The sequence below is a fragment of the Ipomoea nil genome, unplaced genomic scaffold, assembly GCF_001879475.1.
Source record: "Ipomoea nil cultivar Tokyo-kokei standard unplaced genomic scaffold, Asagao_1.1 scaffold1317, whole genome shotgun sequence".
NCBI lineage: Eukaryota > Viridiplantae > Streptophyta > Magnoliopsida > Solanales > Convolvulaceae > Ipomoea > Ipomoea nil.
In genome coordinates, this window is record NW_017617745.1 from 2,485,158 (window position 1) to 2,509,635 (window position 24,478).

Below are 24,478 nucleotides of genomic sequence, written 5' to 3' on the forward strand. Positions count from 1 at the left end.
TGCAAAAACAGAGACAGTATCTAACATTTAGTTGCACTTAAGTTGAAATCTAAACATAAGAATACATCAAAATTGTTGCAGGTTACATTTTAACTGATAGGATATGTACACAACTTTAGGTGCACAACATCAGAGGAGTACTTGCAAATATAGATTAAAGTACTTGCATGAATAGAAATTTGGAGTGCAGTAAACACAGACGAATGCATATAGCTTAAAATATTATTGTTTGGTACCATGCAAAGTGATCAGTTGGTCTACATGTTGCTTAGGGACTTTGATATGCAAAAATAGTGTATTGTGTTAGCTATTTTGTCGAAGAATACACATTGTAGCATTATAGCAACAATTATAAGTAAAATGTAGAAGAATCAAGAGAACATAACTTTGTTTTAAATGACAATTAAGGGCAAAAACAGAGAATATTATTTAAATTTTAGTCACAATGAAGTTGAAATCTAAACATAAGAATACATCAAGATTGTTGCAGAATACATACTAACTGACAAATCAGGAACACAAAAATTAGGTGCACAGTATCAGAGGAGTACTTGCAAAAATAGCCTAAAATACTTGCAAGAACAGAAATTTATAGTGCAGTAAGCACAGATGCATGCATATAGGTTAAAATATTATTGTTTGGTACCATGCAAGGTGATCAGATGGTATACATGTTGCCTAGGGTTTTGGATATGCAAAAATAGTTTATTTTTTGACTATTTTTGTCAAAGACACTTACACATTGTAGCATTATAGCAAAAAACACAAGTAAAATCCAGAAGAAAGAAGAAAAATAGTTCTGTTTTACCTCGTTTAGTCGTTGTTCCTTTGGCACGAACCACTGGGCTTTGTTCTTCGTCCATATTCCTGATTGAAATCGAACAATTTTCGGTCGTTGTAGAATAGGAGTGTGTTTTTTGAGAGTGTTTTTGAGAGTTTCTCCTATGTCTTTTTCGTGTTCGTCGTTGTCGATGGAGGTTTTTGTGAGGAAGAAGACGGTTTCTAACTTTTGAGCTTAAAGTTTGTCGATAAAGGCCTTTCGTGTGATGTGATTGTCGATAATGTCTGTCCGTCCACGTGTCCAGATCTAAACGATGAGAAACACTGATTTTTTTAAAAAAAAGGCGGTGGCATTTTCGGAAATAATTAAATATTTAATTGCAAGTAAAATGTATTATAGGTGCAACTAAAATTTACAACGAGCATCAATACGAAGTTCACATATAGTCTTAAGTAGTTGCATCTACTTTTATAAGTATATGCACAGGTAGGTATACTTAGTTGCACCTGTAGGTATAAGCAGGTGCACCCAGGTGAATGAATGGTTGAGGGAAGTGAACGTTAACAAGGAAAAATTACATGCACAGATAAGTGAAAGTAGATGCAGTTGTAAATGATTTTACTTGCACCTAGATGTCCAATTATTTACGAAAATGCCACCGCGTTTTTTTTTTTAGTTTATTAGACCTGGACACGTGTCGCGTGCTGATTTGTTCGCATTTCCTTCCTGGGGACTTATTCGCACCAGAGTGTGTCCCTATATATATATATATATATATATATATATATATATATATATATATATATATATATATATATATATATATAATTGATGGATGAATTACAAGGGGGACAGGGGGCAGCTGCCCTTACCCCATATATATATATATATATATGGGGTAGGGGCAGCTGCCCCCTGTCCCCCTTGTAATTCATCCATCAATTATATATATATATATATATATATATATATATATATATATATATATATATATATATATATATATATATATATAGCAGATTTAGTATTAGTAAAAAAGAAACTATTAATATTTACAAAAAATGCGTTAGACACACACACACACACACACACACATATATATATATATATATATATATATATATATTAACATCACATAGGTTTACAATTTTTTGACTTCTTCCCTATCGCTTCAACACAATCATATTTTAAATAGATTTTTTAATATTTAACACACACACACACACACACACACACACACACACACACACACACACACATATATATATATATATATAACATTCTTTAATTTTATATTAATAATGAGAAATGTAATTTATAATGTGTTTTCTATTCAAATTATTTTATAAAATTAATTATGTTTCATATTTTTTTATGAATATTTTTATAAAGTTTCGATGTGTTTTATTTTTTGCTCATATCCAACAATATTTACAACTATATTTCTTAGGTAATTTTTTTTTTTAAATTATCTCTTTTGTTTAATGTTTCGTCTTTACTGGAAAAAATTTCTAAATTCGTCCCTACATCGCGCCCCTCAACCAAATTTCTGGCCCCGTCCCTGATGAATTTGTCTTTGACAAGAGAATTGGATAAGTTACTAGACCCGATCAGGATGCGTGAGTAAAATAATAAACATGATCAAAAGTAATGTTGCCTAGCCATTTAATTAGAGCGAGCATATTTATTACACGGAACACCGTCTTATTAAGGAACACAATTATAAAGAGAAGGAGCCCTAGAATCATTGAGGGGTCGGACGCTATACTTATTAGTGTAACCAATGTTTTGTAATTATTTTCTACTATAAAAGTCATGCCCCTATGGGGCATGCTCAACCTTGTACTAAGACTCTTAGCAATACAACTAGTACTCTTTGATTTGCTTACTACTTACGTACTCATAACTACTTCCGATAAATTATTACCATCCATCTTAATTAAAAAAAAAAATTATGAATTAATACCGATATAGTCTCTTAGCAATACAACTAAGTCTTCTTGGTCTCCTTAGCTTTATTCCACCGCGCGGACTGAATCTACAGATTGTGTTCATATGTTTATCAGCTGCGACTGCGAATTCATCAAGTAAATCGAGAAACCGAAAATCAATTTCGCCAAATAAATTCGCCCAACGAAAACCACGAGCGTCGCCAGCGTGCACTACAAGTGGACCAATTACCACACCGGGTGGAGATCCCGGTGGTTCACTCTCCGCAACGGCATCCTCTGATCCTCTCCTACTCCAAAACCCGCCGTCCCGGTGCCGCCACGATCGACAACGGCGTGAAGCTCATCGGCCACCTCCCCTCCATCAATCGCGGCCAACGTAAACTCCGCAAAACCGTCCGCATTGTCCACCTTAATTAAGGTATATATATATATATATATATATATATATATATATATATATATATATATCAAATTTCCTATTATGCCGCAAACCTCATATCCAATGACCGCCGATCCGGTCCTCAACAACCGCGCCGTCGGCTCCGGCGATTGCTCCTCCATTGCGCCGCTCTCCAGCAACACGCAACAGAGCGGATGCATTTCCCTCACCCGCATTTCGATCAATCACTCCCAATTCTTCTCTTCTTAATACACCCGTCGCGACTCAAACTCCATTACTACACTACTCCCTCTCCTCTGCCCACAATAAATTCCTTTTCATTAAAAACCAAAAAATCAAAATCAAAACGCAGAAAGATTCACATATACTACCACCATGCACATATTCGAATACAAACGCATATTGGGTAATATTGAAATTACTAATGGCCCGTTGGTTCACAGAATTAATTTGGAGGGAATAGGAATCATATTCTATAGGGAATGGAATAGGTAAGGAATAGAACAGAAATTGTTGTATTATGTTATTTGGTTTGCCGAAGATAGACTTTAGGAATTGTATTCTAACGTTTGGTTGGTTAAGAAATAGAAATAGAATATATATTTAAAAGACATAAATGTCCTTGTACTAAACATATTATTATTATTATTATTATTATTATTATTATTATTATTATTATTATTATAAATCCCTAGATCTAAATCCACTCTCCACTCTCCACTCTCAATCAATCTCTTCATCGTCTCTCATTCTCCTGTTTCTTTTTCCGCCAGCCAAATCGAAGATTCACAAAGAGCCATATCCTGCCTCCTGTCCTCCTCCACTCCGTCAAAGTTCAGAGACGATGAGCCGTGGTGCCTCACTGCCTCCTACGCCTCATTGTTCGACGCCCTAAAACGCCGGGAAGACGCCGGTTGCGTAACATGCAAGAAAGGCACTGGTGACCGATCGAGGGAGATGAAGAGAAATATGGTGAAGGCTGCTGGCTTGTAATGTATCAAAATGCTGGTGGAGAGGGCGGCCAAGAAGAAGAGGTTGTTCCACACGGCAGTCACTGCTTCTGGACAGGACCGTTCCAATGAAAATGAAGGTCCTGTGCGACATCATAATTTGGGCCCCTTTCAAGTCATATATATAAAATTATAAAGGAATAAGGGTCAAATAGGCCATCGAACTGCACACAATAATGCAATTAGGCCACTGAACTAAAAAAAACAACAATTAGGCCACTAAACTAAGCAATTTCATTCAATTATTCTAATTTACAAGTTTTGTAGGTTACTAACAGGTCACCCAAACAATTTAAAATATTTTTTAAAAAATTATTATTTAAAAAATAATAAATTAAAATTTAAAAAAAAAAAAAAAAAAAAAAAACATTAACCGTCTCCGCCGAAGACGAGTTTCTTGTCTCCGGCCATGGACGAAGAAAGTTTCTTCGTCTCCGGCAGAGACGAGTTTTTTTTTTTTTTTTTTTTTCAATTTATTATTTTTAAATAATATTTTTTTTAAAAAATATTTTAAATTGTTTGGGTGACCTTTTAGTAACCTACAAAACCTGTAAATTAGAATAGTTGAATGAAATTGCTTAGTTTAGTGGCCTAATTGTTGTTTTTTTTGGTTCAGTGGCCTAATTGCATTATTGGGTGCAGTTCAATGGCCTATTTGACCCTTATTCCAATTATAAATAATAGTTGTTCAATTTCATAAATACGTTGTAATACCCCAAAGGAATCCCTTGCTTTGTCACAACTATTTGCAATATCACACAAAGTTAAGTTAAGATTGTGACTACACTAGGAGTATAAAATGCTCTATGATTTACATCCAAGAGTTTTTTTTTTTTGTACACCTTGAACCACTCCTCTAGATCCTGATTAAACTACCTAATGAAGAACTTCCGTTTTCAAAATTCAGAACTTGTATACATACTACCGACCGACAACCTCCACTCAGACCACTTCTAGAAAATCAAAGAATCTAAGTCCCACAACCGGGGTTCAAACCTATGAACATCCATTTGAAATGGTAATCGGGTTGACAATCCTCATATAATCTATATATGTATATAAGTATATAATTTTTTTTATTTTTTGTTTTTAAATTTTGGGGCCTAAGGAAGGAATTGCTTGATTGATGCTGATGATGAAATGAATCATGGAAGGATTCGTAGGGAGAGAACGGAGAGAAAGATAAGTTAAAACAAAAAGGTTAAAATTGACAAAAAAAATATTATATTCCTGAGGACTCAGGAATAAGTTAATACCAGGGGGCCCTGGTAATAGCTATTACCTTATTTGAGGTAATAATAGGCTATTACTAGGAATATTATACCTGGTAATAGAAATGGTTACGAAACAAAGAAATAGGCCTATTACTTGAAATGCTATGTCATTTTCGGCCTATTCCGTGAACCGAACAGACCATAAAGGAATGGAAAACTTGTTTATTAAAATTCTCTCTCCAGTTTTCAAAAAAAAAAAAATTCTCTCTCCAAATCTTTATTCCATCTCCATTCTTCACTTTTCTTAGGATTTTAGAGAAGTTAAAAACTAACTTTTCCAAATGGAGACATGGATAGGCATGCGTAAATAGTGCATTGCTTGAGGTCGCAGGATCAAAACCGCGCGTAGCCAATCTAACTCCTCCCTCTTCAGTCTCTAAAGCTAACTACTTTATTATTATCAGACACGTGCCTCTTCATTGCTAGCTTCTTCCTTCATTAATTATTTCTTTTCTTAGAGATTATTATTATTATTATTATTATTATTATTATTATTATTATTATTATTATTATTATTATTATTGTTGTTGTTGTTGTTGTTGTTGTTGTTGTTGTTGTTGTTTTATAAATGTACAAAAAGTATATGAGATAATTGTATTTAATGAAATTAGAAAATTAGATAAATGAAAAATTAACTATATGAGATGATTGTATTTAATGAAATTAAAAAATTAGAGAAATGAAAAACTTGAGGAATAAGAAATGTAAATTTAAAAACTGGAGAAATGGAAAACTAGAGGAATAGAAAAAGAAAACTGGAGAAATAGAGAAATGGAAAACTGGAAATGGAAAAACAGATAAATGAAGTAAACGACCCCTAATTTTTCCTTTGTACTTAACACCCTTTTGACGGATTATCTAACGGACGGAGGACAATATTGAGCAATAACACAAAAGTCTGAGACTACTTTATGACATCAAAGTCGTTTAAGACAATTAAAAAAAATTATAATAGTTGATGACAATTTTGAGTATTAACTCATATTAACCCAAATTTATTTACTTTTTATCAGCATGTTATGACTTGTTTGCTTGTGTGGGACAAAGGGAGACATATCATCCAGAAGGAAAGAGAACAATCATTATTGTATGGATTATGTTCCACACAAGCTGTATGGACCATATTTTATATACTATAAAATAATGTACATTTAGTACAAAAATAATGTACTTTTAGTATATTAAAAATGTACATTATATTCAAAGGATGTACATTATTTGTGTATTGAATGTATATTATATTATATAATGTACATTCAGTACACAAATAATATACATTTAATATATTAAAAATGTACTTTTTGTTATGCTCCACACATCACTGTGTGGACCATGATACACATAATAATTTCAGTCGTTATATTATAGACCGCGGTGCATGTGCACCGCGGTAAAAAACGACGTCGTTTCTTTAAGTAAAGAAACGGCCCGCCGTTAGAGTTAACGGAGTCCGCTTGTTTGGTGTATTAAACACCAACTGACACTACAGTATATCCAAACCGACACTGCAGTTATATCAAAATGATACTGTAGTTATAGTGAAATGAAACTGCAGTGCATATAAACTGAAACTGAATAACATTTCACATATTTGAGTGTATATTGTACAATGAAGCTGTAATTATATCAAAATGATCATGTAGTTGTGTTTTAATGAAACTATAGTGTATATAAAATAAAGTTAAATAACATTTTCACATATTTGAGTCTATAAATATCGAATGAAACTATAGTTATATCGAAATGAAATTGTAGTTGTGTTCAACTGAAACTGCAATGTATACAAAATGACACTAAATAACAGAGTTACTTTTTTGCAAAAGGGTGCGAAACGACAGAAACAAACACTGTTAATTTTCATTTTTAAAAAAAGACGCGCGGTGCATAATCGATTATGCACCGCGGTGCATAATATAATTTGCCTAATAATTTGCTAAAAGCGGGGATTCTCGAAAATTGATACGAGATCAGAGGAGACATCACATCAAATTAAAGTTAGTGGGCTTAGTTCTTCACTCTTCATTGTCATCTTGCTTAATGAAATTGATTAATGCTTTTTTTTAAAAAAAATAAATGTATACTTATTGAATAGAATACTGTTTAAGTTTACTTATTAATATTATTAATATTGATTATTATATAACCTGTGACTAGACTTGATTATTAAATATGATTATAGTGAAAAGGAATCTTGTGATAAATAATATCCGAAATATATTTTTAATCCCAATAAAGTTTGTACATATCTAATTCATTGACTCGAGATGAAAATGGCAATCATGCAGCTTGCGAAATAATTAATTCACATAGCCATGCTTAGATGCTACATTGTTCGTTGTTCAATATGCTAAATAGTAAATACACCATGTTAATCCCGGGCAAGTGAGAGTCTAGAGCGGTAAGGCGATGAATAGGTTTTTTAAAAACAACTTAACTAAATAGAGATTATGAAAGTAATTAAAGTGTAAGTCTTCAACTTGTCAAATTTTATATATAGCTTGTTTTATTTATGTTTGCTTTGCAAATTATACGAAAATGTGTAGTGTGTGATTTGGATCAATCTGTAAGTTGTATTTATGTAATAGTCACAGAGCTGGAATAGTTATTGTGCACTTATGAAAAATGAAGAATTTATCATGCATTATTGAAGAAATTCGCATGTTCTCATATTGATATGTGTGTGTGTGTGACATTTATTTATTTATACATTTAAATTATATTTGATCTATGTAGAGAAGAGCTAGAATGAGAGGAATATACAAATTGCGGCCAATAACCTGGAGGGTGTAGTTAAGTGGAAAGGACTTATCCATCCTTAACTAAAAGTCAAGGGTTCGATCTTTGGCTTTGGGAATGGAGCAGCCTTAAATCTCCATGTCAGTTGTCCCACCCAAAAGATATAGTCACTATGTCCGATGATGAAAACCCTGGGTATATTCAAACAATAAATAAATAAATAATCGAGGCCAATTGCATGACAATGGATTACCTAAATGAAAGGATCTACGAAATCAATGGGGCCAAATTAAAATTTTAAAAAATTCATCAAAGTAAGAAACCCGATATGATAATCCTAAAATCTCTAACCCACGGCTCAACACCCTTCAACTATGAGACTTTGGGAGGTGGGGTGGTAACTAAGGGATATTTAGATAGAGGATGTTATTTTTATAAAATACTCCGTAGTATACAAAACGAATGCTGGAGAAGAGGATTCAAGAAATGAAAGAACAAGGCAAAAAATGATAATGTGAAAAACCAATTTCATCAAAGACTAGAGCACCATATTATATTATATTATTCTAATATAAAATAAGTGTTAGTGCTAAACTGGGTACTATACTAGTAACACCTGAAGTATAATTAATTACATGTGAGAAGGAACTGATGATGTTAAGCCAAGTGAGTATCCATCCTGCCATGCAGAGTCCACCAGCAGCTCCCATCTTTCTAATGAAGCCACCCAAATCTCTGCTTTTGAACACCCCATAGGCCATACCTCCAGCAATCCCTTGCCCATGTAATGCTCTCCAAAATGCACAATTTCTCTTTCATCACTCACTATTACACAACTTCCAGAAGATGATACATAGGGTTTATATTCTTTTCTCAGCACCCGATGTGCTGCCCGTGATCATCCCACCACCAGATGCAGCAGCCAGTTTCCATCTCGCAACTCTCCCAACCAATCATTCCTTAGTTGTCATCAACCAAACTCGTTAATTATTCGCAAACTCTTACTGCATCTACGGTCAATAACACACATGACAAGCACAAACCAAGTAGCTGGATGCAAAAGTATAACCCCCCCTTACATAAACCAACCAAATGGTTCTCAACTGCTATACTGAAGCTTTTGATTTTGCGAGCCCTGGCCCTGAGGAGCTTGCTGCTGTTGAGGTTGGGAATTTTCCAGGTTCATGGGTTGCGAGTTATAGTGCCCAAATGGCTGGGAGTAAAGAGGATTCAGTATACCCTGGATCAATCAAATTATACTAGTAAAAATTCAATTGGCAGAATATATGAAAAGTTCACAACTAAGTCACAAAAATTTAAAAACAGGTGAACAGCACCGGTTCCAAACACTAGGCAGATTTTACCCGAGTACTTTCATAATACTGGGTCCATTATATTATAATTACTTTAAAGGTTTCTCTCGACCATAATCATTAAATTGCAGAATGCAGATACCTGAGAATGAAGTGTACTGGCATTGGACATGCCAAAATGGTTCTGTGAAGCATCATCTCTTGCTAGTTCATTGTATCCAGCTTGTGTAAAAAGATCTTGGGACCCATGAGCCATGTATTCCTAAAAACAAATTACAAGAGTTAGCATGCAAGGATTAACTGTAAAACCGGGAAGAACAAAAACCATGATCGAATCACTTTATAGTGTTCCAATACAGTTCGAAAATACATAGCCACAAGGGAAAACAAATAAGGTAACTGTTGAAAACTAAATAGATAGGTTTATCTATAGGGTTGTGCCTGTTTATGAATAGGTGTAAGTTATGAGTAGTTATTTACAGTTATGTATTTGTGTATATATATGTACTCTATTTCTGTATTAGAAACATAGAGAATACTAATATAATTTCAGTCTTATATACATTTCCAAGTCCTTGATTCTTCATATTGCTTCCGCCTAACTGGCGGGTGGTATTATTCTCCACCCGCCAGGCCATTCCATCTTCCAAATTCAACATGATATCAGAGCCTACTTTCCTAGGGAATTCCAAACATCAAAATTGTTTTTTATCACATGAACAGTAAAGTTACTGTTCACGCAAACCCTAATTTTTCAAATTACTTGCTTTTGGTGAGTTCTTTTGTCAAATTGGTGTCACCCATCCCTTCTACTGTCTCCGGCGAGCCTGACCCAGCAAGCGGTATCGCCATCTCCTCCGCCACGCGCCTCCGCCATTGTCGGACTCCGATCGCACGCGCCAGCGCGTGAGGCTGTCTCCCGCGGCTTTTTCTGGCGAAACTCTCCAGTTCTGCTCGTCGGCTCTCCTCCATTCCTTCTGTGCATATGATGTATTTTTCCGGTGAAAATTTTACAGATTGTTGTTTTGCCCTTCTTTGGACATGTTGGTGAAGTTTTAAGGCTTTTGGGTTTGTTGCCAACTTTTTTCCAGGGTTTTTTGGTATAACTGTATTCAGTATACCATATTTATTCCCTAGGGTTTTCAAGTTTGGTACCTTTTGTTTATTTCCGGAAGTCTCTTTTGTTATTAACTTATCCTATAAGGGGTATAAACAACAATCATATGTGGTGCTCTCGGTATTCATACTTCACTCTTTGGGTGTATTTGTCATTACTTTGGTGCTCTTGTTGAGAGGCTGGAGTGTGGTGGGAAAGGGCTACCTGCTGCTTGATAAGGTTCAAAGGAAACCAAGAAGAGTCCGGAGTGAAAGCTATCCAGAGTGAAGCCGTCCACTCATCCGGTGCCGGTCTAGCGGAGGGAGCGACCTAGAAAAGGGCTACCTAGTACTTGATAAGGTCTGGAGTGAAGCCATCCAAAGGGGAAAAGAGCTAGCTGGTGCCGAGAAGAGTCCGGAGTGTGAGCCATCTAGAGTAAGCTGCCGCGGACGTCGGCTTCTCAAGGGAGTGCTTATGTTGCTGTAAGGGTGTTCGTGTTAATCGCCCCTGGTGCCTTCATTCCCAAGGATTGTGTATAGCATTGTCCCTACGAAGCCATCTAGCACTGTTATTCTCTAGCTGCTTTTAATCTTCATTTGTAATGTAGAGTGTATGTTTAATCCAAGCTTGGAACTTCTAGATGTTCCAGCTTGAGGGGGAGTGTTGAAAACTAAATAGATAGGTTTATCTATAGGGTTGTGTCTGTTTATGAATAGGTGTAAGTTATGAGTAGTTACTTACAGTTATGTATTTGTGTATATATATGTACTCTGTTTCTGTATTAGAAACATAGAGAATACTAATATAATTTCAGTCTTATATACATTTCCTAGTCCTTGATTCTTCATATTGCTTCCGCCTAACTGGCGGGTGGTATTATTCTCCACCCGCCAGGCCATTCCATCTTCCAAATTCAACCAGGTGAAAGATTTAATAGTTTGTTCGAAAATACATAGCCACAAGGGAAAACAAATAAGGTAACCAGGTGAAAGATTTAATAGTTTGAAATGAATACCATAATATCCCATTCCAGTCACATGCTATGATTGATAAGGGATAAGAATTACAGCAGAGTAGGCAAACAAGGGCAGAGGAATTTAAACAAACCAACCTGAGACATAAATTCATTTCCAGACCCAAAGTGTGAGTACCCAGTTTGGGAGTTGGGGTTCATGAAGCTCCCAGGGAATCCTCCTTGTGCTCCCTGAGTAGCATAATCAACACCATATCCACTTTGTGAAGCCTGCACCATGTTAAGGCAAAAACAATATAAGAGGTGAAAACCCAAAAAACCTTCCCCCAAGAGACCGAATAAAAGAACATAATACTGAAAGTTGGGTGGTGGAAGATGATTATCGACTAAAATTAGCTCAAGACCCATCTAAACCTATCTCTTATAACAATCAATGGATATTGCATACTACTATACTAGAAAGTATGTCAATGATTTCATTTCATGAGCCAAGCCTAACAATACTTACTCAAGGAAATTATATATCTTGGAATGGGAGGAAAAAAAAAAAAAAAAAAAAAAAAAAAAAAAAAAAAAAAAAAAGGGAATGTAAGAACATTTAAGAAGTACCTGTGTCGAAAAATCAGTAACATTATTATAAGGTACGTGTGATCCCTGGCTCTTGAAATCATCACCCAAAAAGTCCTGATGATAAGTAAAAGAATAAACACCAAAGAACCACAATAAATCAATATTTTAAAAAATATGAATTTTTAGAGGAAAAAAAGAAAATCACCTGTGACATGCCACCCATAGAGAATCCATCCCGAAAAGTCTGATTTCCTCCCTGAATTGCCATCTATTACAACAGATTGAATTATTGTCAAAAACATGAACCAAAAAAGGAGGTACATTCAACTACTAAATAACAAGGAAACAAACTAAAACATTCACTAACATTAGAAACATATCCAGGTTGTGATAACGGTCCTCCCAGAGATGGCTGGCTGTTGGGATTCTCCAATGCTGGGAAATTAAAATTAGAACCAAGACTTCCAATTGGTTGCTGAGAGGCTTGTTGGTGTGCAAGATGACTACCAATTGGAGCACTTGCATTCCCACGCCCTGCACCAAAACCCCGACTACCAGGTTGTGGAACTTGAGGAACCGCTCCAACAGGTCCATGTACAGCACCTCGTGTAGGTATAGCATATGGCTGCGGTGGGCCTCCAGGGAAAGGAGGGAGAGGAGCCCTAGGTATTGGATAAGCAGGATGAACACCAGGTTTATGGGTCCCATTCAGTGGGACAGTTGCCATGTAGCCTATATATTGTTTTAAAAACAATTGTTAATGAGGAACACTTGTTTGTAAAATAATAGGCATCACAATAAGACAAAGAAGCAACAATATTTTGGCCTTGTTTTGTGAAGTATATTTTTATGGATTATGATTATGGATTATGAATAATTCACAATCTACTTAGAATTACTTGTGGATTTTATTGAATTTTGTAAAGCATAAGATATAATTTTTGTCAAGTACATTGAAAGCCAACTATTTAATCTATCTATAATCTTAATAATCCATAAGTAACTTTAGGTCCCCCATTTGGGTCCAGCTGTAGCTTGACTTTGGATTAGCCAGAGCCCAATGTGGCTACCAGATACAAAGAGACTTCTGACCGAATAACCAAAGTAAATATTCTCTTCTGATTAAATAAGCATTGCCAGCCAAGCACATAGCCAGACAAAATCAGCTGTGGAAACTATGGTGTAATGGTCTGGCATTATGAAATACAACTTTAAAGCTATTATCACACTCCAGCAATTACCTCTAAAGCGGCTATTTCTCCTGTCAGAATTGGGATTAGATAACGAAGCAGATCCAAAAGTATCACCAGGAATTCCAGGACCACCACCAAGGAAAAGCCTATGGTCATTGTAGAACTGCCAAAAGTGAACCAAAAACTTTTTAAATGATCCAGAATTGATGCATTTTTGCAGAAACATAAAGTTCACTAACAAACATTGAAAAATACAAGGCAGAAACTCTTTGAGGAAAAAACAACAACAACAACAACACACACACACACACACAACCTTTCTAGGCTTTTGAAATTGAACCATGCTTTGCTTTAAGTTATTGAGAGGCCCTTCCACCAAGCATTCATGCTCCTGACCAAAATACAATTTAGAAATAATCAGTTTAAAGCTATAAACAGCATAATCTGTGTTAACCATGTCCCAGACTTTTATCATTTATGAGTAGGTCTGCTTCACTATTGCTTGGGTTTCAGAACTAAAAGCCCAGACAAAATGCTTCAGAAATCAAATAAAATACCTTGTAGTGTGTCAGCAACCCATTCCACAGTGACTGTTTGCTCAAAACTTTAGGATTTCCCAAGATTACAATACCATAACGAGCACGAGTAAGAGCAACATTAAGCCTACGGGGATCATTAAGAAATCCAATTCCCTAAATGGAGAAGGCAGCAAAAAACCCGTAAGTAACATCATAAAAGCACCCACCCAAAAAAAAAAAAAAAAAAAAAACACACACACACAACAACAACAACAAAAGACGGGCATGTTCAAATGACAAAAATTCATTGTTCCAGAAAAAAGCTTGAGCATGTTCAAAGAAATAGGGTGTCCACAACTCCACCTCATACATAATGATCTCCAAAAATAAGAAATTTTACATCATTCACATAATCACGCATGTTTCTGTGTTTGTGTAGAGAGAGAGACACACGCACAAAGACAAATGAAACACACTTTGTATGAGAGGGTACAAATATGAACCTGATGTTCATTACTCCTGACACAGGAAAGAATGATATAATCTTTTTCCCTTCCTTGGAATGAATCCACGCTTGCAACCTAGACAGCAGTAAATCCCACATGATCTTTCAAATAGAGTCTAGATAAAGTAGTAGCCCATGATATTGGTATTTACCTCAATTTCCTTATAAAGTTGTTGCCTCAAAGCACCATTTCTTGACATATAATTCACAATGTATGCTCGCTGACCCTCATATGGTGTTATCACTCCAATCTGCAGGTGAAATTGGACGAAATTATTCTTTTCTATCACAAGGTTCTGAATCAAAAATTTTAATCCAAGAGCATTTGATTACCTGACCAGGAACCACCCCACTCTTCAAAAATGTAGTAACAATTTTTTCAACATTTGCAGCCTCAGTTCTATTTAAATAGGAAGTGCCACTAGCACTGATCTCCTCTTGTCCCATCTAGAGGATGTTGATAACATGTTATATGACTTGAACAATATAAAAATAAAAAAGAAATAACAGAGAAGTAATAAATTTTGCTGGAACACACAAGGGGGAAGAGATATCAAAGTACTAGACCTCTTTGCTAGCACATCATTCAACCCACTGAATGCTTAACTAAAATCACTCCTCCCCCCACAATACAATCAAAGAATTTCAAAAATCAAGAAGTCACCCAAATTTGAGGGTAGGACGGGAATCAAAATTAGAGATGGCAAAAAAATGAGTGTAAGACAGGAATAAGAGTTAAGTGTGGAAATATTTAAAAGAAAATATTAATAAAATACGGAGTAAGTATTGACTATTTAAACAAACGTCTTTTGATAACAATCATAGAGAATTTTAGGAGCAATATTAATTATCTAGAACACTAGTATATAACGAAACCAACAGACCTGAACATAGAAGAACATTGGACGGTTTGGCACAGGCCAAGGAAAATCAATGCCTGACGATTGCCTTTCATTGATGGTTACCCCATTCTGAAGAGTGCCCTCGTAAAAGTTGTTAGATGGGAATTCAGAAAGGGCAGGATGCATTCGATATTGTACCTGAAATGTAATACACATAAACAAGGGACTGAATGCACTTTACGTGATAATTAAAAAATAAAAAACACACACATGCACAAAGAACAATGCCAAATTTTACAAGACTAACTGTTATAGGCTAGGATATCTAGGATCGCGTCACAGGCTTAGAAACTTAGGAATAAAAACGAAGCTTTTCTGGAGTGCTTCTTCTCCCCAAATGAAGCGTTTTTTTGGAGTGCTTCTTCTCCCCAAATGAAGCGTTTTTTTTGGAGTGCTTCTTCTCCCCCAATCTTCCATTTAATAGGAAGCCAAAATACAAATTTCCCAGATATCCCTTCTTCAAGTACATAGGTAGGTATATATACAACACTATAAAATCACTCACTAACCCACTACTGTATTATAACTATCCATGATTCCACTACAAACTAATAATAATAATAATAATAATAATAATAATAATAATAATAATAATAATAATAATAATAATAATAATAATAATAATAGTAAATAATAATAATAACTACTGCAACAATGTCCCATGATCATGGTTGTATCATTTTCGCACCCATCAAAATCACCTTGTCCTCAAGGTGATAATTAACAAGAGGATGTTCCAAAAACCTTGACCAAGCAGATTAAGCTTCAGTATATCACCAATAAAAGTATTCCCGACCTCTTACGGGCATCTCATAGGGGCATAACACCGTTCGGACGAAGCTATTGCAGACTCCATTGTCAAAGGGCTCCGAATCTTTATGTACCAAAGAAATGCCTAAGGAGTTGTCAGAGAGCTTTGGCCATATAGTGCTGAATGTCGTGAAGGTGGCGCCGTGGAGCTGCGGCCGTATGTTGGAACTTTTTGTAGCAATAACTGCAGAAGTATTCTCCCAATGGCATTTTGAGATTTCAGTTTTGCTAACTCCGTAGATCAATGTATATCATAGCAAATCCACAGGTACAACAACTCTATTTATTGTTTCTTTTTTTTTTTTCTTTTTCTGTTTTTTTTTCCTCAAGCTTGGAAATAATTTTTCCAAAATGACATAGCAGCTGGAGTTCACATGGCAGAGACTGATGCGGACTGCCCCCCTGGCCTTGACGGCGCTGGAGCTGTCCCGGAGTTCGTCGGTGGTGCTGCGTGGCTGCTGGAGGTGAAAACTGGCTCCTTTCCGGCCATAAATTGTCAAAACATTGCATGTAATTCAGCCTGGTCAGCCAGCACTGCGTGAAGCGATTGGACAACCACGCGAATCGCAGTAGCAGAGTCGGCCGACGTTGTGTCGCCCATGACGACTGGCTCTGATACCAAATGTTATAGGCCAAGATATCTAGGATCGCGTCACAGGCTTAGAAACATAGGAATAAAAACGAAGCTTTTCTGGAGTGCTTCTTCTCCCCAAATGAAGCGTTTTTTTGGAGTGCTTCATCTCCCCCAATCTTCCATTTAATAGGAAGTCAAAATACAAATTTCCCAGATATCCCTTCTTCAAGTACTTAGGTACGTATATATACAACACTATAAAATCACCCACTAACCCACTACTGTATTATAGCTATCCATGATTCCACTACAAACTAAATAATAATAATAATAATAATAAATAATAATAATAACTACTGCAACAATGTCCCATGATCATGGTTGTATCACTAACTTACAAAGGAAATAGAATAATGATGAAGAGATGGAATGACGCAAAGTAAAAGAGATGAAGCAGTAACATTGCAAGCAAGAGGGGGGAAGAGAGAGAGAGAGCATGTAAGGTTTAATTAGGCGGGAAATGAATGCAATTTGAAAATAAGCATTGCACAACTAATGCACTGTACATATATGAATTTTACATATGTGAGTTTTACAAACATAAGAAAACTTCCAGTGGCAGATTCTAAAAATTTGTTTAAAGAACTTGGAGCACAGAGGTATCATCTATTAAATCCCATTTGAGTAAATTGTGATTAAATCACAAAAGTTTAACGAACATGACTAAGTACAAAAGTAACAATTTTGTACTCTTTTTACTTTAGAAGAATTGAAAAGGTAGTTTAAAAATGAGGTAAAGAATTTTATGTGATTGCTTGCACAAATTTTTTAGTTTGGTAGCTACCACCTAACTTCATTACTTCATACAGAAATTTTCCTTTACGTTTGCTTCCATTCATGCCATTCAGAGTTTCAGACAGGCCAATAGGTAAACTAGAACTACAAGCATACATGATAAACTCAAAAAACCATTAAGACAATCACCTGCAGCCGGATTGGCTTGACACCAAGTAAGACAAGGCGCTCAAATAGTGATTGAGCAAGTCCAGCTCGAGCAGCTTTCTTGCACATAATAACAGGACCAAGCTGGCAGTGGTCACCCACAAGAACAACCTAGCAAAGCAACTAATTGTAAATACCAACATATAAAAAATGAAAAAATGTTTCACTAATAATGTGCAATAGACACCTGCTTTGTTCCCAGAACCAAGGGAATAAGGCATTCAGGTTCAGTTGCTTGTGTGGATTCATCAATGAGCACCTATAAACATGATCAAGAAAAGTATATCACAAACAGCATAAAAACAGAACCACTGCTTCACACAACCTGCTGAGCGTTAAGGAAAGAAAAAAGGATAAACAAGACAAGATAGCCCATATATGTTTGAGTTGTTATGCAGTTCAACCTGACGGAACCTGAAATTCGCCAGTCTAGGATCTCCAGCACCAACACAGGTGCAACAAATGACATCAGCACTCTGAGTTATCTCCCTTTCTGTTGCCCGTTTCAAAGCTTTATATTTCTTTTCATCACTGCTAGATAGTTCTCCTGAAAGAAAATGTAAAAGAGAAGTCCAAAAATCAGACACTTTATTAACATGACACAAGCACATAATAAAACATAAATAGCAAAGAAATTTATAAAATTATATCCAAATTTCCAATAAATTAGCAACTGTGAAAAAGCTCAGACAGCTAGCTACTAAATAAACAACAAACACCTTGTTCATCTTTGAGTTGCTGTAACTTGTGAAGCTCACTTTTCTCTGATGTATCAAGATGGCGAACCTGCAAGGAACCAATATAAATAAAAGCCTGAGTTACTGAGACAGAAGGAAAATGCATCTATGCATGCACATATAAAGGAAATTAACAAAAGACACCTGATAATGAAGAGTTAAATGCTCAACAGGAGAACTGACAGCTTCCCTTGACTTGGCACAAAGCCTTACAACCTGTAAAATAGTGTACTTATCAAACCAATTGCATACTATACTCTAATAACAGCAGCAAGTCCCAAGTTACAATTAAGCACAGCATGATGATTATGTACATGCTTACCTTAAGACCTGTAGCACTTATTTTCTCAGCTAGTTGGTCCACAGCCACATTACTGGGAGCACAGACCAAAACCTGATAGGAAAAGATAGAAAAACAATACAGAAAATGGACACAAAAAGAAATAATATAAAGACAATTCCATGAGATAAGCAAATGAAATTAATTTTACCTGGCCCTGGCCCTGTTTGGCCATATGATACACAATGGCAGCAGATGTGACAGTCTTTCCAGTGCCAGGGGGACCTTGAATCAGACTAATGGGCTTTTGAAGCACACTTTTTACAGCAAAAACCTACCAGACACAACATTAACTAATGAATATACAACCCTTCTCTAAATTTCAGTCCTGGTTCATAATTGGTAAGCAAACGCCAAACAAGAATCCTGTCCCACCCCCCCCCCACCCCCCCCCCCCCCACAAAAAAAGGTCTCAAGGGAGGCAAGAAAGGAGAATTTTATTGGATAAGGGGGAATCAAATAAAGGCACCAACTGAAATTTGAATGTGTACTTCCTTCTGCCCAAAGCCTAGCTGTCACACAGCATGCTTGAAACTACATCTAAGAGATGAATGCAAAGTTAACAAGAGCTGATGAAGCTCCTCTGTTTCAATAGGAATTCCTTACACTACTATCAAAATTTAGAGATACCCAACAAGAAATTCACTTCGAAGCAATAAGAGAAGGGAGGAGGAGTCAGGGCTAGACACAGTTCCGAGGTGTAGAATGTATTGGAACATACTTGAGATGCATTGAGCTCAGGAAGACCAGGAGCACCAAAGCGGCGGGGCAGTGTATTACGGACCAGCTGCATCTCAACTTCATGACCTAACAAGTGGTGATAAATGTACCTGCAGGGCATGCAAGCTTGAGTAAAGAGCAAAAAGAACAAGACATATTCAGGAACAGTGATCACAAACATAAATACTCAACCAACAGAAGTTTCATAATTTATTTAGCAACAAAATACATCATTAAATGATACCAGGAAGGACAAATTAGAATGAACTGCAAAATAAGAAAATGGACTGAAAAAAAATTACAATTTGCACTGAAACTGAATCAGATACAATTTATACGGAGTATTACATTGGTCAGCAAGAAAATTAACAAAAGCTTAGCACAATACAAATATGTAGAAAGCTATATTCAAGTATGGACATCAATCAATTCACTGCATTAACAGTTAACTTCCAAAACCATGAGACATCAGACATTGCAAAAAACATCACTAATGAAAGTATGAAACATAAATGTTTCCTTTAACTAATTGACATTTTTAAATCATCAATGAAACACCATAGATCACTGCCATTTTCGACACACAAAAGATAAGAGATTGCAATAAACATTATCAATGCAACATAAACATTTCCTTTAACTAAAACCATGGTTGACGTTTTTTACTTACCCACTCACACTTGTCTCATCCACGGCAAAACTTTTCATTGCACTTTGCATCCGGTCAAAGCTGGTACTCTTCCAGACAAAGTCAACACTAAACCCATGGTTAACATCAACAGGAACACCCTTCAAAAACAGGTTTAACACAAACCAAAAATGAATACAATGTGAAATTAGAAGGAAAAAATAGAAGGGAATAAAGAGAATGCAATCAAGCATACCTGACTAGCACGAAGTTCCAGTGCAACCTCCTCTTGTGCAGTTAGTTTTATCTGGAAAAACATTACTTCCATCACTTCATTCAAAAAGCAAGATGTTTCACTAGCTTTAAAATAAGAAATAAAATAAGCAAAAGAGTTTCAAATTTTCACTTGCACTATAAAAAGTGAAAGAAATTCAATTTTTTACTCATCTCATCCTCCTTTCCTTTTCTAGCACAAGAGTAACCACAGAAATATTTCTTTCTTTCCTTTATTACTTCACTATTATTTTTTAGGGAGGTGTATTACAGACAAGGAGATTTAGAAAAAGCCCTACCACATGCCCTACTGACTGCCAAGCTGGATGAGCTGCATCTCCTGAATAACGTAACCGCAACTCATCACCAGGTACAAGGCGCAACTCATTATCTTCCTGCAGAAAAACATTTCCTCCTTTAAAAAAAGCAAGGCAAGCACACCATAAAAACACAGAAAAGAGAGACATAGACAGAGAAACGGTAATACTTACCTGAATGTAAACTGTACAAATCACACCCAAAAAAAAAATGTGTTTAAGTACCTTAGGAAAAACAAAATATGCAATGCGCTTCTTGTTTAGACCGACATCCCAGCGAACAGTCAAATTGTCTTTACTCTGGGACTCTTTCATCATCTGTTCAATATAATGATATGCAAAAGAAGTAAAAGTTTTAGCACTCACATGGATGGAAACAAAACAAAAGAAGTAGCAATCAATGCAGGTAAGCTGACAAGAAAAGCAGAAGATGTTAAAAGGAGAGAAGCCAAACAAAATTCAGATAGAAATAAACCATTGCATTCAAGTAACTTCTGCATAAGTTGAAGTTAAAAGAAAAGGGAGAATGAAGGAAATCAATCACCCAAAAAAAAAAAAAAAAAAAACTCCTTCAACCACCATTACTACAGCCCCATTAAAAAGATAAAATTGCAGAACCTTATCATAGTCAGCTTCAAGCTTGATCAGTGGTGCAAAGATGTTTTGATACTGCAAGGAAATAAAATTATGAAAAATTTCAGCTAAATACTGAAAAAATAATAATAATAATAATTGTTCAAAACAGCCAATTAGTTATAAATCCCGTAGGAAACATTCTTAGGAAACTATCCATATATAAACAAGCAGATTATCCAACCATGAAGTATATGTATATACACTATACACACCTGATATGCATCTTCATACTTCAAGGCAACAGGCTGAGGTTCATCATCTACACCAGGCTTCTCAAGATCTTCCAGGGTAGCGTCAGGGTTAGTCTTCCACAATTCTTCAACCTTGTTTATTTGCTGAGCACTGATCTGGCGTGCCCTCAACTGTTCCTGCTCAGTTGGGACCTGCAATGGAAAACAACAATAGATCCCATTGCCTATTTAATGTCTAGATATAAATAACAAAAAATTATATTTAAAAACACACACACACACAATAATTACAGGAGTAACAAAAACCTTAACAAGCCACTGCAAGAAACATCTATCATCGATTAGGGGGCACCACTGGCTCAGGTCCCAATTCATATCCTTCAATGCATTAACATTTAAACAAGGTTCCCGGCAGAGCAGAACAACAACACTCTCAGTCTTGGCAGAGATGAATCCTAAAAGAAAGACATTTCGACATCCACAATTATAGCACTCAAGAATTGTTTCACCAAGAGGACTATCTTTATGAAGGCAAACCTCCTTGTGCTTTGCTCGAACCTGGAAAAGTTAAACAGTGAAAATTGGCTAAAACGTCATGACCAATAAATTTGCTAACAAATTTGCTAATGTTTTTTTGGGATAAACTACAAATATATTTCAGTGTTCACAAATCTTCAATGAATGTCCATCAAAGAATTCTGATAAACAAAACATCTAAAACAGAGGAAGCAAAACATAGCATGAACCTTCCCTTCTTTACTCACTCTCACTTCCCCATTTTATCTCATTTATAAAAATTAAAAAACAATTAAAAAAAAAAAAAAAAAAAAAAAACTCAAGGGAGGAACTTAAATAGACACGTGAATTATAAGAGCATCCCCATTAGGGGGATTGTTCACAGTTTTTAATAAAAAAATTAACACCATGGATGAAAGAGAAGCAAGTGAGAGAATGCTAGAGGTAATCCTGCAAAGAATGAGATTTTTGTGGTCCCAATGCAAGATAAAGATAACAATTGGTTGTTCTTTTTTTCTTGCATTAAAAATCTCTTTTCATTTTACTTTTTTACTTTTTTTCTTTTTCTCATTCCTCCTCATCTCTCCTACTTGGCACCTAAAAACCTACACCAAAATCTCCACTATTGAGGATGCCCTAAGGGTAAACAAGTTCAAAAGTATTATGCTACATGCCACATCAGACAGTACTTATCCGGCTTTTGGGAAAGGTACAATTTCCCAGTTCAAAATTCTCAACTACAAACAAAAAACAAACACAGAACATAAACTTTTTGCCATATTTTCACTTAGTTCATTCAGTTTCCTCCACTCATAGATTCCCAGCATCCCTTGTAGCTCCAGTGACCATATCAAAAGATCATGCTTTGAGCATGTAAGCAAGGAATAAGCTGCACATTTTGACCTCTGATGTATCTCTACTGACTAATTAGTTGAAGAAGCTTACATCTTTCAATGTTTCTCTATTAACTAATTCTAACTTCCCAAGTTACTGAAGCTTCAAATATATCACTTTTTTTCTACTAAGTACTAACTCATTCAATATGGCATTAAAAAGGAAACAAAAAAAGTGTAACCAGGAAAATGCAAATGCTCTAATTATCCCATTCTTCAGTTTCATTCATTTGAACTGACAGATGATAACGTATGAAACTCCCCCATTGATTAGCTTAGCTTAGCATATAAGCAGTCAAAGCAGAAACAAAGCGTTGGCCTAAAAAGTTAAAAAGGAAAACAGCTGATGTATCCCCAGACTTACCAGGTGATTCACAATATGCGAGCCCGAAGTATTCCCCCTAGAATTGCAGAACCACTTGCGACATGACGGCACATTGCACCTGACAACACAGGCGGGGTTTGTTATGCCACAGTACCGACAAGCATGCTCCACGGCAAAATCCCCTTTCCCGTACTCAAACCCCTCATCATCCCCAGTCTCCTCAAAATTCAACCCGCTCATCCCAGCGGCTAAGGCATCGAAAGCTGCAGACTGATTACTATTAGCGCCACTATTACTGCTACCTTTTCCGCCGGGTCCATTTCCACCGTACCGGGATTTGGTGGAGGGCGAGGTGTCGGATGAGGGGGGCCTATCAGGTGTTTCGGAGACCAAGGAATCTGAGGGCGTGGGCCACGCCGAAGGTCGAATGGGCTGAGAAAGTTCTTGAAAATCCGGGTAATCGAATTCCTCGCCCGGCGTGTTGAACTCCACGAACGTGTAGGCGTCGTTGCCCGTGTCTGGCTGGGACGCAGTCTCGTACAGATCATTTGCCTGAGAGTCCATTAGAATACGAATAGCGCAAGGCTTAGGGTTTTGGATTGTAGCTTTCGAAAGTGGTGGTCTAGGATTAGGGTTGCAGGGGCGGAAAAGACTCGGCGAGACGCCGACGAAGAGATGGCGAGTTGGTAAGACTTTGTTGATTTGTTTTAAGCGTTTTCCGTGAATGAAACATATGACAGTAATGGATTGAACGAGCGGATTCGCGAGTCACGACAATCAAAGGATTATTTAATAGGGATTAAGTAGGGTGGTATCTATGCCTCCTAAAGTAAGACTCTGCGCAGCACATCTCGGTCTGACCAAAAAGTATGGTGGTATCTTAGAGCATCCACATTGGTTGGGAAGAATGGGGAGATAATGTAAGAGTGATTAGGAAAGAGAGTGTGGGAGAGGAGAGAAAAAAAAAAAGAAAAAACAAAACAAAAAAAAAAAATTAAAAAAAAAAGAAAGTAGTCAGACGCGTCAGGCGCGCCGACTGGCGCGCCTGACGCGCCTCCGGGCGCGTGCAGTGCACGCGCCCGGCTTTTGCCCAAGGCTGTGCGCGAACGCGCACAGCCTTGCTTCTTCTTCTTTCTCTTTTTTTTTTTTTTTTTTTTTTCTGACAATCTCCCTACATTTGCAGGGAGATTATTTTTCAATTATCTCATGTCCACACTAGCTATTATCTCATGAAGGGAAGATTTAATTCTGAATTCTCCCCACAATATCCACAAGTGTGGATGGCCTTACCCC

General features: G+C 36.3%; 1 protein-coding gene across 2 annotated transcripts; it reads right to left on the reverse strand.

Moving 5' to 3' along the window:
- Nucleotides 1-8,663: 8,663 nt before the first annotated feature.
- On the reverse strand, nucleotides 8,664-23,975 carry LOC109185337 (regulator of nonsense transcripts 1 homolog). Of its 2 annotated transcripts, none has more exons than XM_019335313.1 (29): nucleotides 23,225-23,975; nucleotides 21,758-22,009; nucleotides 21,473-21,643; nucleotides 21,243-21,293; nucleotides 20,850-20,942; nucleotides 20,607-20,702; nucleotides 20,291-20,341; nucleotides 20,077-20,195; nucleotides 19,408-19,516; nucleotides 18,838-18,960; nucleotides 18,669-18,740; nucleotides 18,491-18,562; nucleotides 18,329-18,395; nucleotides 18,014-18,156; nucleotides 17,797-17,868; nucleotides 17,592-17,720; nucleotides 15,206-15,361; nucleotides 14,655-14,768; nucleotides 14,474-14,572; nucleotides 14,320-14,397; nucleotides 13,856-13,990; nucleotides 13,612-13,689; nucleotides 13,347-13,458; nucleotides 12,473-12,837; nucleotides 12,311-12,373; nucleotides 12,145-12,219; nucleotides 11,674-11,805; nucleotides 9,609-9,728; nucleotides 8,664-9,393 (listed from the first exon to the last, which is right to left on the reverse strand). In XM_019335313.1, exons 1-29 carry the CDS (start codon nucleotides 23,747-23,749, stop codon nucleotides 9,253-9,255), a joined length of 3,813 nt encoding a protein of 1,270 aa, XP_019190858.1. In that variant the 5' UTR covers nucleotides 23,750-23,975; the 3' UTR covers nucleotides 8,664-9,252. The 2 variants fall into 2 exon arrangements, with proteins under 2 accessions (XP_019190858.1, XP_019190857.1); XM_019335312.1 differs by having other exon boundaries at nucleotides 13,347-13,461; nucleotides 13,615-13,689; nucleotides 23,225-23,974.
- Nucleotides 23,976-24,478: the final 503 nt, after the last annotated feature.

Excerpts from the sequence above, each read along its gene's own strand:
- LOC109185337 (XM_019335313.1), bottom strand. The coding sequence starts at position 23,749 with ATGGACTCTCAGGCAAATGATCTGTACGAGACTGCGTCCCAGCCAGAC. Across the intron at positions 20,342-20,606 it reads GGCAGTCAGTAGGGCATGTG|ATAAAACTAACTGCACAAGA; the intron begins GTAGGGCTTTTT and ends ATGTTTTTCCAG. Across the intron at positions 19,517-20,076 it reads GATGAGACAAGTGTGAGTGG|GTACATTTATCACCACTTGT; the intron begins GTAAGTAAAAAA and ends CATGCCCTGCAG.